The sequence below is a fragment of the Anas platyrhynchos genome, chromosome 7 (assembly GCF_047663525.1).
Source record: "Anas platyrhynchos isolate ZD024472 breed Pekin duck chromosome 7, IASCAAS_PekinDuck_T2T, whole genome shotgun sequence".
NCBI lineage: Eukaryota > Metazoa > Chordata > Aves > Anseriformes > Anatidae > Anas > Anas platyrhynchos.
This window is the reverse complement of record NC_092593.1, coordinates 20,742,710-20,760,708: the sequence shown is the minus strand read 5'-3', so window position 1 is coordinate 20,760,708 and position 17,999 is coordinate 20,742,710. Positions and strand designations below refer to the sequence as shown.

The window sequence follows — 17,999 nt, the reverse complement described above, 5'->3', positions numbered from 1 at the left end:
TACATTAAAGATCATTTAAATTTTTAGTACTTATTGGTTTTACCTTCAACTTTACTTCCTCATTCTTTTTTTCCTTTTTAATTTCTAAATGGAAGCTTCAAAACAGAAACTTGTGCTTTTTTCTTTTTTTTTAATGAAAGCATCTTAATAACATAATTAAGATTTTAATGTTGATCCCAGGTATGTGAGCATGTATGGAATTTCCATTCAGGTAAATCACATCTGCAGTAATATGGTAAAATATTTACATACAATAAATGGTTATTCACATCCTGGAGATCAGAAAAAAGACTCCAGAAAGCAGGCATCTGTAACTGGCAAGCTGTAGTGTAGTTGCCGTAAAACCTTCCTCATTTATAAATAAATTATATTTGCCTTAAAACTTACCCTGATAAAAAATTCTTTCTGCCTAACATACATCTCTGTCTCTACCTCTATCTTGGACATCTTTCCCAAAAGTAGAGTGTTGCTGACATCTGATCTCTCTTCAGACTCTTACAAGTTCAGATTACTCTGCTGTTCCCATTACTTCCAGAGGTAAAACACCAGGAAGGATACTAAGTCATTTAAAGTTTAATCAAAAACACTACTTGAGCATATTAACATTAACTTGAACTGCCTTTTTAATTCCTGGGCTTTAAAAGTGATGTTGCTAGCAGTCTTTTGCAAGTTTTTGTTTGGTTTTGTCAAGCAATGGTGAAAAAACAACAAGCGATACTTTGAAAATGCCAAATTATAAATAGCACTGCTGAAAGCATACCAGATGCTGTTGTGCCTGTGACAGAGGCAAATACGTCATACAACTGTTTCAGATACACACAAGCAATTGTTTTTACTTCAATTACTGTTCAGAGAATTCAAAATAAGCAGAACTTCTATGAAAAGTTATACTTAACATTCTTTAAAATTAGTTATACTACCCTACCATATGTCTAAGAATCAGTCTGAAGGCTTACTAGTTGAAATTAAGATTTAAATAATGGGGGGGGGGGGGGAAGGGCAATGAAGAAATTGAAAAAGTAATCCCATGAAAATTTAACTTCCCACATTAAGTTCCACTTGTTTATTGTATCTCAGCATAGGAGATTCCCTCCTTTTTACTCCCACACAATACACACAATATGTTTGGTAAATAAGGTCAGGTCTACACATGGGAATTTCTCTGCAGATAAATTCTCACTACTGCTATCACCAGTTCACCTGGATTCTCAGGTACCAAAAGCTGCTAACATCATTCTGAACATCACATGCTTTAAGTTTGCTTTAATCAAGCCCCATTTACTTGATAGCGACTTTTGAACTACTTAGACAAGTTTCTTCTATATTACTTATATAAATTGAACTGAAACAATATTAGCAGAAATAAGGATTTTTTCCAAGATGTCCTTAGGGCATGAGATCTGTTCCTTTACATCTCCATTATTTCCAATTACTAGAATGGAGAGAATGTAGTAGACAGAAGAGTAAAGGTTTGCAGAATTTGGCTGCAAGCAATTTCTCCTTTTAATATTCTGTTGCAGTTTGTTATATTCTTTAATAACAGTCTCACCTCATCTGAAGAATCCCCTTGTCCTGATGTTGCTGTAGCACCTGCTAAACCTTTTGAAATAAGAAAATTTAGAGATTCCTTTCATAAGTCTTATACTGAAAGAAGAATATTTTATGATATTTAATTAACCAGTATGAAATGGAAAAACATTAACTTTCTAAAAAGATACACAGCACTGGACTGAGAAACTGGGGTCAGATTTCCAATAAATACTCAGAATACAAAATCTGGGTGGGATTTGCAAATATGTTCAATTGCAAAACTTCAGTGTACTGAGTTAGAGACATGTTCTTTCAGAAATTGCAAAAAATCTCCAACTGCCTTCACTGATCAACAAATTCCACAGCACTTTTGTAGGAACAGGTCATTTAACTTAGTTGCAATGACAAAATTCCACTACGAGCAATTTCATCTTGCCTACTCAAATTCCACTAATTCCACAATAGGAAAATGATGCTTAGTATTTCAGAAGTGAACATGTTTAGTTTTGTTGACAGAATAGAATCCTGTAATTTGCTGGTGCACTAAGTAACAGTTAATTCCACAAGTTTCATTATGACTTGCCTTTAAAACAAGGTAAAATATACATATATTTTTAATATACGTAACAATAATCAAGTCTTATCTTAAAATATGTTTTTACACAAACCTTGAACAGCTAATGTGCTAGTACCAGCTCCTTGTTCCTGCATGCCACATGTAAGTTTATCCTCAGGAAATGCCAGTCCGGAGCCTTTCAAAGCAATGAGGTACTTTTCATGACTTTTCTTTGCACATGCATTCTCTCCAACACCTTGAACACATATGTAAAACAGCGTTACAGTACAACAGCTACCTGGTTCATATATATTATACCTTACGTTCTGTCTTGGTCTGTGTTTTAATAAACTGTACAATTTTGAGAAGTAGACTCTAAGACGTTTTTCAACTCATAAAACAAAATCCAAGAGACCAAAGACTCTCAGTTTTTCACCCTCCAATTTGGTGTTTTCTTCTAAATGATATACTTAATTTTCATTTTAACAGCATTGCCACCATTAACACCACAGGAGAAATAAAAACAAACAAACAAACAAAAACCCCACACATTTATTTTGATATTTCAAACAAGACCGGGGGGGAGGAAGGACCTAAGATTTCCAGAGGACAGGAACTATAATGACAATACTCCATATGTAAATTCTGACAGTTGGAACTTTTCTTTCGAAGTTCCAGTTTTGGCAGCTTCAATTAACAGAAATTATTCAAAAAAGATATTACGACTCAGAACAGTCTGATGAAGGCAAGTCACACCGTATGTTTTGGATATAAAATTTACACAAAGAAATTGATTGAAGAAAAAGTGTTCTATAAGGAAAAGATAAAAACCTGATAGTTTGCTCCTCTAAAGTTTAAGGAAAATAAAACATGAAAAAGTTGCCAGCACCCTTTCAGATATACACCTTTCACACCCCAAGCTAGAAGTGCAGGTTCTACTTTACTATCATCTTCTTTACTATCCAGACACATATTCTCTATTCCAGAGGTCCAAATAATAAAGCCTTACTTCCTATTCCACATCTCTGTCTCAGGAAATCCATCACATAAAGAGAAGAAACGTCACTAAACTTCTCCCATTCAAATACCATCAGACAGGAGCAAAAGAAGAGGATAAAAAAAAGACGATAAGAAAAGATGGCAGGATAAAGGCAACTGCCCCTGCAGTAGCATTTATCCTTTCAAAGATTTAAAGATTGCTTGTTCAGCTAGCTGCTGCCAAGCTACAATAATTACTATTTGTTCCTTACCTATGCAAAGGACTCAAAAATGATACCTTCTAATTACAAGAAAACAAGACAGAGTTAGTTTATACTGTTTGGGGTGGGGCAAAAGGGAGAGTGTTAAGACTGACTACCCAACATTTTTAGATTCACTGTTACTTAGAACAGGATGGAACAAATAATTGCTTGTACAGGATTGATTATTTTTAAGAAAAAAAGCTTTTCACAGAAGTGCAGTACATATGATGACCTTCTGCTGTTCAAGTCTCCTCCAGTAACCTCTGTGAGATCAGATCCCAAAATATAATACACATGTCCCACTTCCAATAGACACAATGCATCTTATTTGGCAGCAGTAAGCTACCATGTTCACTTCACTTTAAAGTGCGTGGATTTATTGCAAAGACCCATTTGAAATGATGCCTCTTTATACTGTTATCTGGGACACAGAAGGTAAGTGATCTGCTGCTGTATAGGTCTTAATAAGAAATGCTTCCAGTTGTTGCTAAAACCCATCCCTGTTCTATCACCAATAAAATATATCCTTAAAAACATGCATTTTTCTGGAGTTTCTCGAACTAGATAAAAACATGCAGAGCTGAAGTGATAAAACTTGCACTCTTAAAGTCTTCACAATTCAGAAATTTAATTACTAGAAATAACACAAACATACCGGAGCTAAGATCTTTGTAGAACTGTTGGCTAGTCAAAACCTGTGTAAGAACTGATCGCATTGCTCCTCCCATTTTGGTCAAATCTTCTAGAAAGGAAACATGAGGCTCCAAAACCAGGAGGATTTTATGAAGGTCTTTCTCTGATGGTAGATCAAGAGCTGAAAGCCACATAACAAGAACTTTTGGTATAAACATAATGTAAACTAGCCAAGACCTACACAAGGCAAAACAGCTATGACTAACACAAAAGGAATTAGCTTATGTATATAATGCTCTAAAATTCACATGTGTAATCTTGACTTCATTTTCAGGAAGAGCTCAACACAATGCTGGGTAACTAATGTATTTAAGAAGCTCTTCAGCAGAGAACAAAATCAGATGGTCTCACCAGGCAGCAACATGGTTAGGAAAAGATGCACACAATTCAGTGATATAAACTACAGATAGCATGCATGTATTTGGGTATTGTGTCTCATATCTCAAAGCAAGAGCGCAGCATGGTAAAATATGCTAGGGACATGCAAATTTTAAACATACCAGGCTCATTATATCCCTCTCGTAAGTGCTGAATAAGGCTAAAGATGAACTGTGGAAGAACCAATTCTGACATCATCAACAAGTCTTTTGGGACACATGGAACATTTGAATTTGACTTAATCCGGTGTCTTTTACAAAACCTACAACAAATGAGAAAAATGTTAGCCAAGCACAGTTCAGCAGAATTACCATACATTAAGAAAGACACTACTTTTTTTCCATTTTCAGAGCATATACTTTTACATTAAAGATAGGGTAGAAACAGTATGCTGAAATTCCAAGCACAATGTCCAAATCCACCTTGTTTCCAAATACAAAGAATTATAGAGTTGCCAAATTTATTTCCCTTCCCAAAGTTAACATATCTAGTTTTATCTCAGACACATTAGAAGCATCTTCCATTTAACAATTACAAGAGCAAGGATTTTCTTCACCTAGACATACCTCCCAATTTCTGGGTTATCTAACTTAAAAAAATATTTATCTAAAACAGTTTCTCTTCTTTATTTGAAACAGTCAGACACTGGCCTGATTCTTCAGAACCTCGTTCATAAGATGACTTTTTAATGCCTTTTGACATGAATAAAAACTTTTGAAAGCACTGGAATTCACAGGGTTAGTATTTACTTCAAATGTATACCAACTGAGATTTACTTATCAAAGTCTGATAGAAACACCCTACAAAAACTGCACTAATTGCTTCATTTAAAAATAAAACATTTCTTCTCTGAAGAACTCCTGTTTGGTGGTAGCTGAGGCTTGGCTAATACACGAGGACATGAGGTTGAGCCAAGTCCCATTAGAGCAGACAGAATGATTTCCCACTGACTTAACATAAGCCTGACTCAAGAGCCACTGAATACTTCTCTGCTCCCACTCTATTTTTAGAAGGGGCATTTACCAACAAGAAAGGCGTATTTACCTATGTCAAAGAAGCAGCTAAGAAGGAATAAAGACATCTAAACACACATAATTTAAGAGTACGTTTTACTGAAAAGATTCACTAGACTTCACTAGTAATTTTTGAACACGAAGATAAAGAAATTGATTCAGTATCACTGAGATACAGCTTTGTGTGAATATGAAAAATTATTTTCTAGGTTTATTCATGCTTTCACTATATTTGCTATGCTATAAATTCCCTAAGAAGCCTGGTACTCTCTAAAGAGAACTTTTCCTTGAGGACCATCCAAGTACCACCCTCAAGACAGGAAAGAAATAAAAGAAAAACAAAAAGTGTAGGATTAAAAAAAAGATACAAGAACCCAGTGATGAAGACAGTACCTTCATCTCTGTTTTTACTGAAGTGTGGCTAGCATCTTCACAAGATTTAACACTAAGAGCTTCTCCTGTGCTCTTACCCATTACAGATGAGACATTTCATTATAAAAAGGTAAACAAAGATAGTAGTAGCCAGATGATTTGCTATTGGTATATACAGCCTACCCATCCCCATGGAAAAAAGTCCCTGGGAGAAAGACCTCAGTGATGACTAACAACTTCTGAGTTAATGTACAAAAGGAAGGCTTTCAGTTTTGTCATTCACAAAAGTGAATGGCACTCACAGTCATTCACTTTCACTTCTGTCACCCACATACAGAAATCTGAACTGCCATAAGTCACAGGTCTCACGTTATCTGGGCCGCAATACAGGAGTCTTAAAGGCATTTGGTTTCCTTTTCACCACTACCCTTGTAAGAACAGATCAAAAGTAATAATAATACGGGCTTAAAGACACACAAGGAAAGAAGTACTGTGCAGTGTATTTTAAAATCTTTTACTGGTCCTCTCCATATATTTCACATTCAGCCAAAAGATGTGTTTTTACTGGTTCTCATCACAAGCTAGGGAATTACCCAAAGCATCAATCCAGAAAACCAACACTCAGTTACTACTATTTACAAAACAAGGGTGAAGAAATCAGACTGAACCCTTGTCTACAATGTTTGCTTATGAGACTCCTTTGTCCTGAACTCTTAAAAACCAACCCAGCCAACCAGCTACACACTGAACACAACAATACTGCCACTGGATGCTACTTCTCAACCCTGAAATAGTGGTCCTCTATTCCACTCCAAACTCCACTGCCTTTACAGGGTGCCGTACCATTCTTCTACAAATATTGACCAAAATACCAGACAAGGGCTTCCAAGATCCTCAGAGTATTAAAACAGATGAAATTATTTTTTTCCACCAAAAGCCATGGCTAACTTCAGTAAAAGGAGAGAATAACACAGTAACTTGCAATTAAATAGAAATCAAAGTTTAACAAGCCATCTTGTCCACATGACCTCAAATATAATTCTTGAAGTTCCTTATGCTGCATTGATATCCTATTTGTACAGCGTGGAGGAACACTTAACATTTACCTAATAGTAAAGAACGCCATGCATTTTTAATATAAGCAACATATCAACTATTGAGCAACCTTCACTTTAGACCTTCCAGGTTCATTTCATTCTCTCATTCTATTTCTGCCTTTAATAGTTCTACTGTGAATTTCTGAAACGTGTTTTAGAGGTGGCTGCAGGTAAAATCACCCCTTTAAGCTGCAGTTTCACAAATGCTTAAGTTGAACTGGGTCAGCCCTGCCACAGTTCTGTCTCTTGCCCTCCTACTTCTTCCAGCACTGCCACTCGACCGATTCTGCCTTAGGCAAGCTCAGGAAGCTAAGCTAGTAGGCAGTTCCTTACTCTTCAAAATACATATATATACACACACGTGCGTGCACACACATCAACAGTGGCATTCCACCGAGCCAGCTTAAATCCACTAACACTCACAGACCTGCCTCCTTCACACTGAAAATCACACTGAAATCGCTAAGTCGTCATCATCCCTTCCCCTGCTCACCTGAAGGGGAGCAAAACACACAGAAGAAAAACCCAACAATGCAGGAGAACCAGCTCGAATTTGAATGTGTATAATGTCTTGCAACCAGCAGATCAGGTAGATACAGGGCTCGCTGTGAAGCCAACTCCTCCACTTCAAAGAAGGGTTTTTAAACTTCCCCAGTTATTAGAGCAGCTGATGAGTGCCTTCAGAAGCAGCCAGACCACACCTTCACAGCTTTTGAACGTTTGCACAGCCGTCCTTACACTACATCCCACAGCATCTCAAGTTTCAGTTGCATTCCAGAAACTTGACATAAGTTCATGCATATACAGAGGAACTATTTTTACCCTCACTTTTCTCTCACTGTTTTGTTCCCTGCCTCCCCGTGTTTAAAAGTCATATGTTTTAAATTGAATCATAAGGCTGTCCATGGTCGCACAAGTCTTATAATACTATAGCACAATAAGTACCTGACTCCAAGAGAAACTTCCAGGCATTCTTGTCTAGGTAGCAATTACTCCTCTGAACAACAGGACCCAAATAAAAACTACAGGAACTTAACTCCTGAGCAATTCAATTCCTAAGCACCAGAAGTAAGCCTGTACCTGATTCTTCAATTCAGCAACAATAAATCATATTTAAACTGAGTTTTTATTTAGGACATTATTCACATTTTAATTTCATGCCATAGAATGCAGTGACTCAATGTCATGTAATGTTTCAAAGTTTTCAAACAAAATGAATAGATTTTGTAAATAAGAACCCAAACACTTCAGAAAGAATAAGCATTTTGTCCCAACAGTTAAACTAACAAGCAAATGTTATGCTTACATACACTACACTTATGTTTTTACAAGAAAAAAAAAAAAAAGCAAAAAAAAAAGCAAGATGTTAAATATTTTCTAAGGGCTACAATTGTCTCTTAGTTTTTATGAACTTATTTTTCATTCTTTATATACTGGTAGAGTGTTTATATTTTTTTTCTTCTTTTGCTAATCACATACTACAGCAAATTTTAATTCAGAGCAAAAACAGGATTAGAAATGTGTCTTAATAAAAAAGGACTTTGATGTATTGTAGCCTCGCTTTCTGTAAACCCACTTTCCCATGCCAATTTACATGAAGTTAACTGTAGAAAAGCAGAGAAATAAACTACTCTACTTGTTAATTTAGGCTGTTGGGTTGGTGGGTTTTTTATTCCTCCCCCTAGTAATTCAATTTCAATAGTTAAATTAGTTCTTTTCACCTGCAAAATAAGGTGAAAGATGAATCTACATGGCACTGACTTCAAGGCCTGAGGAGTGACAACTCGCCTGCTGCTGCTTGGAAGGAAAGCCGCAACCAACAGAAGAGTTCAGAGACAAAACCAAGCGTTTGCCTTTCTGCTACATGGGACGCACGGACAAGAAGCAAACCCCAGCAGGAAGATGTCAGTGTAACCCTCCTAACCAGGAAAGCTCCAAAGTAGAGACACTGCTATCAGTAGGGGAGGCCTGTGAAACGTAGAAGAGAGAAAACCCATAAACACCATTAAAGGGCTTCCTCCCAGCCTGTAAGCCTTCACAACAAGCTGTTTAGCTACGCTACTAAGCTAGAAACCAAAGATCAGATACTTGGAAGATATTCTGATCCTTGCAGAATAGGAGGAAGAGAAGCAGTGAGTCACCAGCAGCGCCCTTAGAGCTCGGTGCTCTGCTGAGCTCCCTTCAGCACAGCAAGCTCCCCAGCTAGGACAAACAGCAAACAAAGAGGCTCTGCAGAAGAGCATGTCTATTATCCCCTCTTAGTTCTCAGATGTAAACATCTCATGTAGTAGGTCAAACTATGCTGATTTTCATTAACAGACAAGTACCCACTATCAAACAGTACATTTGGCTATTTCTATCACAAGACCCTAGAATCAGTACAAATGAGAAGGAATGAATTTTTGTTAAATCCACTGTTGAAAGTTGTTAAATTTGAGCATTTCTATAAAAAGTCAAGCAATTCAAAACAGCAACCATCTTCTGCTGCAAAAATATTGTCTTTCTAAAAAGGGCAGATGCTCTGGGATATAATTACAGCATTGAGACTGCATGTAAGTAAAGCTTACATTTACCTTGCTTGATTGAAAAGCCTTAATTTAGACTATTTTAAATGTATTTATACAGTAACAGACACTGCTAGCTAACTTACAAACATAATGCCCATTTGAAAAAGCAACAGCAAAGAGGATATCACAGCGATCACAAAATGCGGCCCTTGCATGTAGAAAGGGCATCAGTTGCTCTGTTAATGGCAATACTAAAATCATTAGTGTGATCTTAATTCAGCCGTTTGCATGTATGAATATGAGTTCTAACCACAATTTTCAGCAGAAAAAACAGCTTTTTTTAGTTGAGAAGAGATACAGTACTACTTAAATGAGCAGTTAATTTTGTTGTACTGAAGAAGGCAGTGAAGAGAACACTCTTCAAACTCAACTCTGAAAAGAAAACTCTATGAACATTAAAAAAAAAACAAAAAAAAAAAACATGAGGAAATTGTGTTCCAAAGTCTTTCACGAGATGAAGTCTAAAGGTATTACCTCTATTTTTTCCATATACGGACCTAAAAATAGACTAAGATACAAGGCATATTCTAATTCTGGATTCTAATTTTTTTGGATTATTCAGAGTTCTTAGCCTCGCATAGCATTCACAAAGCAGAATTCCCAGATGACTTCAAAAGTAGGTCTGAGACACGAGAACACCAGCAAATGCAATATATGGTCCTGAGCCCTCATCAAATGCATCTCTTGTTGACCTCACTCTTCCCAAACTGTTAGCTTCCATACAGTCTCCCCACCAAACTGCTTTCAGAGTACCATCAATTATCTACCTTAAAGCACAAGGAAACACATGTTCTATTTAAAGAACAAAAAGCAAAGTTTCCAAAATAGAGTCAACAAAATATTTTTCTGACTAAGGAAGCAACTAAATTTTCTTGGGAAAATTTAAGCAGGTCAAACATCCGGCACGCAATACTTAGTCTCACACAGTGACTGCATAGTGCCACACGTAAAAACAACCTTCATTTCCTCAGGATTTGAGTAAGATGCAGCATTTTAATAAAAGCTGTCAACTTCAACGGAAGATGCTGCTTCAGTCAGGCCCCCAACAAAATGCATATATACGTAATCTGCAGTTTTCTTGGACAGGTAAGTGCCCATTAGTTTCATACCAAAGCCATTAACGCTGCAGGCACTGTGCAAAAAGCAGAGATCCTGATGAAGGCAACAGTTAATTATACAGCCCTTGTTAGTGTAAAATTCAAATGGCTCTGCTGCTCAAACATAAACAACATCTACCATTATTGTCAAAGCTAACTGTCAGAACCCTCCATAAAGGAGGGCACCTATGAGACTGTTTTTTAGATCATCTGCAGTTGTCCAATCCCATTGCAGGCTTTTTTTTTTTTTTTTTAAATATAAAACTGATATTCTGCAAGTTATAAGGAAGAGTGTCCTAACATCTGAAAGAAACTATATTGATTGTCATTAAGAAAATTTAAGAGACAAAAGTGCCTTGGGAATGTGTTGCCCAAACGTACACCCCAAAATCACATTTACTTTGCTGCCAACAGATCTCCTGACAGCTCCTTGCAGATCAGACAAATAATGCTCCACCCCCTGAAGCAGCAAACTTAGAATCCTGGAGAGCTGATAGGCTCACGAAAAGGATAAAAGGAGCTTTAGAAGTTGGCTGGATCAAAGCAAAGGAACTGGAAGTCAACAATGGTTAGCCCAAATCTAAACAAGACTGTCTGCACAGACTTCCAAAACACCAGTTCTTCTTAAACTGAGCACATAAAGGTATATTTCAAAGCGATAGACAAGTCATACAATAAATAAATCAAATTTCAGACAAGGGATGGTATATACCAGTAATACCAATCTTTAGACTACTGTTCTGTTCCTCAAACCAAACTGGTCTTAAGAGCAAAATTTAGGGGTAGAACTATCATGTATTTTTCAAGTTTGTTCAAGAAGTAACACAGCGAGAATTGCGGCTTCTAAGTGTTTAAATTACATATATTGATACGAGTCCCAAAGGTGACAGTGACTTCAGGCCCTTACTGACTCCTCTGAAACAACTGTGTGTTTTCCTGAGGCATGCATCAACTACGTGGCGTCTAGTCAGGCCATGGCTCTAAAAGCAATAACCCAAAGTTATCACTTGGCTGTCAACCATTTGGAAAACATTGCAGTAACTAATTTAGAGGCAGATGTAGTCCCCATTAGAGACATTCGTAAGAGAAATCAAGACAGGCAAGTTTGTGAGGTGGCTTTATCATTATGGACCTAACCACCAGCAATGTGAAGTCTCCTTCTTTCCAAGGATAAGACCTCACTTGAAGCTCTGCAAAAATTACTGAATATTATTGGGGAATCCTAAACAAAAGCACAGAAACTATATGGAGTTGGGGGCTACCCTACAGAATGCTCCACGCACCAGCCCAACAATCCTAAACGTGAGGACCTTTTCAGGTAGTTTCACAATGCTCGAGTCTAAATTCCTTGACAGCGTGTAGGGCTTCATTCTGCTTTTGCAGCATCTGTTCCAACAGCTCCTTGGAAAAGAGTCAGAAGGAGCACTTCTTCCCTCCCGGAGGCTGCACTACCAGGCGAGCCCGAGGGCTGGGAGAACCGGAGCCTCCTGACCCGCAGAGAAAGAGCACAACTGGCAGAGCCGCCCCGGGAGGGCCAGACTTGGAGCAGCAACACCTCAGGTATGCTCAACACGTCACTCACTGTTGCAAGACAGTCGATAAAGTAACCACATGATCTACTTAATGCCAGTAACACAGCCATTACGTCTGCTTCCCAGAACCATGCCTGAAACAGATCTGCCTTCCTGATACTAAGTGGATCACAGCTGCTACAACCTGAGATGATGAGACCTGGCCTCCTGAACAAGAACAGAAAACATCCTACAGTGACTACTGTAAAAGATTTCTCAACAGCAAGCTTGTTTGTTTATTGTCACTCTGTTACAGTTTTTTCACAGGTGCAGAATAGGAGAAAGGTCCTTTACTTTTACTTAGCAAAACAAAGTAAAAGAGATAGCAAATATTCTTCCGTAGCTCCCCAATAGGACAGAAAGGCCATTTGTAATGAAATGAGGTCCTGTAAGGAAGAGCCTCTGACGGTAGGTAAAATACGGAACTACGTCAAACAGGGAAGGAAGAATATGGGGACAAAGTAGCAAAGGTCATCAATACTAGTTAAATTTTGGACAGCAAATATCTATCTATAAAATAATACTTCCTGGATGCAAACATTTTAATACACTGAAAAAAAAAAAAAAAAAAAAAACAACCAGAGTTGGTTCAAACTACATTATACCAGGAGAAAATTAGCAGGCTAGAAGCTATGAACATACTCCTCACGCTCAAGAGAAGCAAAAGGAGGCAAAGAGATTTCTCCACCCTTTTTGTACAGGACCATGTCAGACCCAACAGAAACATCAGCCATCAAGACAGACATAATTTTAAGAAGAAAGACATCCAAACTAGGGTGCAGATCAGAATGGATCTCCACAAAGCCTAAATGGAAAAATAAGTAAGGATCGTCAGAGACGGGAACGAAGAAAGCTTAGAGCTGGGTACCTGAAGCTGCTGTTGAACACACGGCATATAAACATAAACCTTTATCAGTCACCTTGTTTACAACTAGAATATTTTTGACTTCATGCATGGCTACTAATAAAGAAATGGCTCGCTGTTACAGGTAGAATTTGATAATTTCTTAGACCCTTTTTTATAAGCCATACGAAAAGGCAATGCTCCATGTCAATAGAGCCACCGGTTGCCATAACTACCCGCAAATACACAGCAAACATCAATGCAAAAGCCTATTTAATGAAATCCTTAACCTGGCTTTTTGCCTCTCAGGATATGCAACTCTTGATGGAGATGTTACTCTCTTTGTACTGTAATGCAGCACTATAACATCTGCTTCCCACATGATTAATTTAACAAATAAGTCAACACAGCGAGGCATACTCAGAAACAGGACACGAGGGAATGAAACAGCCAAAGTGTGGAGGCTCCCTAGTATATCAGGTTATTGCCTACAGGCTGAAAGGGAACACAAGAGCTCAAGAAAGTAAGGCAGTACTCATCAATAACAGACCACTGACCAGCTATACCCTTATTATAACCACATGCCATATTGCTTTCTTCAAGCTTGTTTCATAAATGATGAAGTTTCATTACTACACAAGACCATCTACCAATCAAAAAAATATTCCAGTCTGAACTTCCCTCGGTTCAACTGCATGTTTTTTCCTAATGGACGAGTTCACCTGCTGAACTATGAGCACATGTCTATCATCAATGCTTCAGAACTGAAAATTTTTCCTTCAAAACATTATTAACCACCTCTGATGGAGATGCAAAATTTCATTTACCTATGGCTAGACACCATATGGAAGAGGACTACAAGCCAAGCCACTTTCATCTCCTGATTGAATTTCAAACTCTAAGAAACATAGTCACAGCTAGAGCTTTTAATACTCAGACAAGTAGCTACATGGTTAAAATTTAAAAATTTAGATCTTTTCTAAAGTCTAAATTGCATTCTTGTAGACCAGAACAACTGCATTTAACTTAAGCATCAAAACCACTGAAATTTGCATGGGAATCACAAGGTTCGAGAGTGTGACTACCTGATTTTTCTAAAACAATTACACAAGGTACCTAAAAACAAATCAGCATGCAGCTATTACCATTATATACCAGTATATAGTGTATCAGATACAAAAATAAAATAATAATAATAATAATACTCAGTTATCTCTAAAAAGTAAATTGCAGTTCTGATTAGTAACAGAAGATTAATGCACACATATCCCCCTATTCCAGACCAAGCCACCTCTAGGTTTACATTAGCCACCCTAAAGAAAATGAAAAGATGTTCCAGCTGGTGAATTGGAGAGACTTCCTTTACACTAGACAAGTAGCTAAGACTTCATTAAAAGTATTTTTCAAGATGCATCAAATGAAAAAACACTAACCATGCAGACCAGATAACAAGAACCAAGAGAAACAAACTATTGTTACTGAAATATTCATTTACAGTATCCACGCAAAGTTTTATCTACCATCTGCCTGCTCAGATAGAGTTTGTAAGTAGGTTCCACATTTGATTCCCTTGCTATTAATAGAAGCCTAGGCTGGGGTGGGCAAGGTTACATCAGGCTAGACACACTCCTATTTCCTGAATCTACAATGAAGGCCTCCCAAGGAGCATGTAAAGCAGTACCTTTGCAATTGTGTAACTGATTTGTATACACAAAGTTAAATCAATTTATCTGAACGCACTGCACTGAAGCAATTCGAGTCAACAGGCAAAACCGTGTCCGTGAGTATGTGAGCCCACGTGTTTGCACTTGTTAATGTTTTTACATTGGTTTAAATTTAACTTACTTTGTCTTACATGGCAAACAATGTTTCTTCTTCATTTAATTGTATTGGCTTAAATCTGTTCTTTAGATAAGCAGGTACAACCGTCTGTTGAGAGCAGGCTCCCCATGTATTGTCATGTAGTATCCTCCTGCACAACCAGGACTGGAAATTTTACTCAACTCGAGTGCTGTTTCTGAACTGACACTACGAAATTCTTTATCTGGAATAATTAAATCTACTGCCGGGACCTAGCTCATACCAAAGACAACTTACTCTTGAATTCTACTGTTAACAGTAATAACTAGAGTAAATCTAACAGAGAAATGAGGGAGAGTATTCTTAATCCTTCAGAGTTTGCATCTGTTTACATTGCAAATTTAACATCAATTTCTACTTCTCTATTAAACAAGCTTTCTTTGAGAACAGAACTGTTTAAAATGGGAAAAGAGGCAGAAGCAATAAACTCTGGGATAAGAGCAGTATTAGAATTCATTTTAATATTTACCTGAAGTAGTTCAATTTGGCCACACTCTGTTAAAATCCTACCACTAAGAGGAGCCCTAAATCTATCCCACACTGAGCACTGGAAGAAGTGACATTAAATTTTTTTCTTCCTTCTCAAGATCAAGAGGAACTGGTACTTCAATGACACTGAGGAAAGCAAAAACACCAGAAGTTGAACAAGAACAGATAAAGAAGGAATTACTTCAGGAGCAGATGCTTAAAGTCCCTGAAGACGAAGGAAAAGGAGAAAAAAATATTCTCTCCAATGGGAGGGAGTCTACAAGTGGAAGTGATTCCTTCAAAAAGGAAGAATGAAGAAATGATGAAGGCAGATGGTAACATGAACAAGAGAGGGGGGCAAAAAAATCATGACAAGAATCAAAGCATGAAGTCACTTCAAAGCAGAATTGCAACTCCAGACACAAAGAATGAGAATCAGGAAGACAACGTTTAAACTGTAACAGAAAAAAAAAAAAAAAAAAAAAAAAGCAGACTTCATGAAATACCTAAGTAGAAATGATGCAAAAGACAGAAGGAATTTTAAGACATGTCATGAAGCAGACTAATTGAGTGAAAATGCTAAAAATATGAAGAACCAAGGTAAGGTTTGGTATTTTTACACTTTCCTAGAGTTTTCTGCTATCTGCCACAACTACAGATTTACTGGGAAAAGTGAAGATGGCTCTTCCAAGAGCATACCATCTTACCACGGCTAACAATCAAGACAGACTATTCCAGAAACCTGGCCAGAAGAGAAGCCCCACTCAAGTACTCCAAACCACCTTCTGGTGAAGCCCTTCACTCTCTGGCAAACAAACAGGAGTGCAATGAACTCAGCCAAAGATACCCAGTTGTGAAATGTCAAGTGTGCTGGCTAGGTACCACCTCTACCCAACGGGTTGGCTGCTCTGTCCCTTTGCCATCGAGCGCAATGGGAACAAAGGCAGCCCTGACGAGGTACCACAGCCGTTGCCGCCTTACAGCCAGGCACTCGCGCCTTGCCCCCAGCAGTCTCAGTGCACGAAGGCAGCTGACCTCCATGCAGCCCTGCCTGACCGTACCCACCCAGCTCCTCGATTTCAGCCTGTGACCTGCAAACAGCCGGCGAGGCGAGCAGCAGGCTGGGCACACACACAAAAATGGCTCCCTCCAGCCCGACCCGCTCCCTTCAGCGCCTTCGCCCGGCTGAAGCGCTGGGCCGCAGCCCCGGGCCGGCCGCTCACAGCCCCTCGCCCCACCCGCCCCCGGGGCACCGGGCGGGGACCCCGGCGAGGCTCCGTGCAGGGGGGGCTCCCCCGGGGCCGGGGCAGGTGCCGCCCCCCCGGCAGGTGCCCGCCCGCCCGCCGAGGCCGCGGCGCTCACCCGGCCTCTCGCATGACGTTGCTGTCGCCGCAGTCGCAGGCGCCCCCCGCCTGGCTCCGGAACATGTTGTAATCGTGCCCGGCGTGATCGCCCTGGTGGAAGCACTCGGCGCACAGGCTCATGCAGGGCGAGATGCCGCAGGTCCGGCAGCGGTAGGCCACGAAGTTGGCCGTCCACACCAGGCCGCACAGCGTGGCCGGGTCGTAGAGCCGCACGGCTTGCACGAAGCTGTCCCAGGGCTTGCCGCCCGACAGCAGGCAGCGGCACCACTCCAGCGCCTCGCCCGCCGCCTCGCCGCCGCCCGGGCCCGCCGCCGGGGCCAGCACCCGTTCCAGCAGCTCCCGCAGCTTGCCCGCCGCCTTCGCCGCCCTCGCCGCGCCGCCTTCGCCGCTCAGATCCTCCTTCAGCTGCCTCGCCTCGCTCTGCTTGTCCGGGCCGCTGGCGCCGGCCCCCGCCATGACGGGGCACCGCGGGGCCGTTACGGCTGCGCCGGGCTCCCGGCTCCGGGGCTCCCCCTTCGCGTCCCTCCCCTCGCTCCCCTCCCAGCGGCGCCTCCCTCTCGCGATAGCCGCGGAACCGGCGCCCTCCCGGCGCTGCCTCTCCCCTCCCCTGACACTGAGCCCTCCCCTTCCCTCTGCCCGCCCCGCCGCACTGGCAGCGCGCAGGTGCGCGGGCACCGCCGCCGCCCCGCAACGCGTCCCCCCCGCAGCGTGTGGCCGTCACCCCGCAACGTGTCGCCGGCCGCCCCGCCCCGCCCCGCACGGGACGCGAGTTCAGAGCCACGGAATGTCCCGAGTCGGGAGGGACCCACAAGGATCGTGGAGTCCCAGCCCCTGGCACCACGCAGCTCTGCCCAGCGATTCAGACCGTATGGCTGAGGGCAGCCCAAACGCTTCTAAAACTCTGACAGGCTCGGTGCTGTGACCACAGCCCTGGGGAGCCTGCTCCAGTGCGTGACCACCCTCTCGGTGAAGAACCTCTTCCTGACAGCCAGCCTGAACCTCCCCTGTCACAGCCTGACACCATTCCCTCAGGTCCTGTCACTGGACACTACAGAGAACAGATCGGCGCCTCCCCCTCGTGAGGCAGCTGCAGGTGTCCCCTCAGCCTCCTCTTCCCCAGGCTGAACAGCCCAAGTGCCCTCAGCCGCTCCTCGTACATCTTCCCCTCTAAGCCCTTCACTGTCTTTGCAGCCCCCCTCTGGGCACTCCCCAACAGCCTCATGTCCTGTTTGTGCTGTGGTGCCCAGACCCGCACACGGTGCTCGAGGTGAGGGTACAGAGCACCCAGTGCCTGCCCGGCGCCGCGTGCCCCCCACCCAGCCGCACGCAGCGCCGGGCAGCCCGCGCT

The 17,999-nt window shown here is 41.0% G+C and overlaps 1 protein-coding gene across 6 annotated transcripts in view; it reads right to left on the bottom strand.

Moving 5' to 3' along the window:
- The window catches only part of UBR3 (ubiquitin protein ligase E3 component n-recognin 3), a 104,076-nt gene extending 86,875 nt beyond the window's left edge, over positions 1–17,201 (bottom strand). For 2 of the 6 annotated variants that reach the window (XM_027462188.3, XM_072040914.1), the window contains exons 1-5: positions 16,650–17,200; positions 4,521–4,660; positions 3,983–4,141; positions 2,199–2,342; positions 1,550–1,599 (exon numbers count right to left, since the gene is read on the bottom strand). In XM_027462188.3, coding sequence (XP_027317989.1) covers positions 1,550–1,599; positions 2,199–2,342; positions 3,983–4,141; positions 4,521–4,660; positions 16,650–17,107 — 951 coding nt within the window. In that variant the 5' untranslated portion in view covers positions 17,108–17,200. Of the gene's footprint in view, positions 1–1,549; positions 1,600–2,198; positions 2,343–3,982; positions 4,142–4,520; positions 4,661–16,352; positions 16,373–16,649 lie in introns of those variants that run through there. The other 4 variants (XM_072040916.1, XM_072040915.1, XM_027462185.3 and 1 more) reach the window with 3 other exon arrangements.
- Positions 17,202–17,999: the final 798 nt, after the last annotated feature.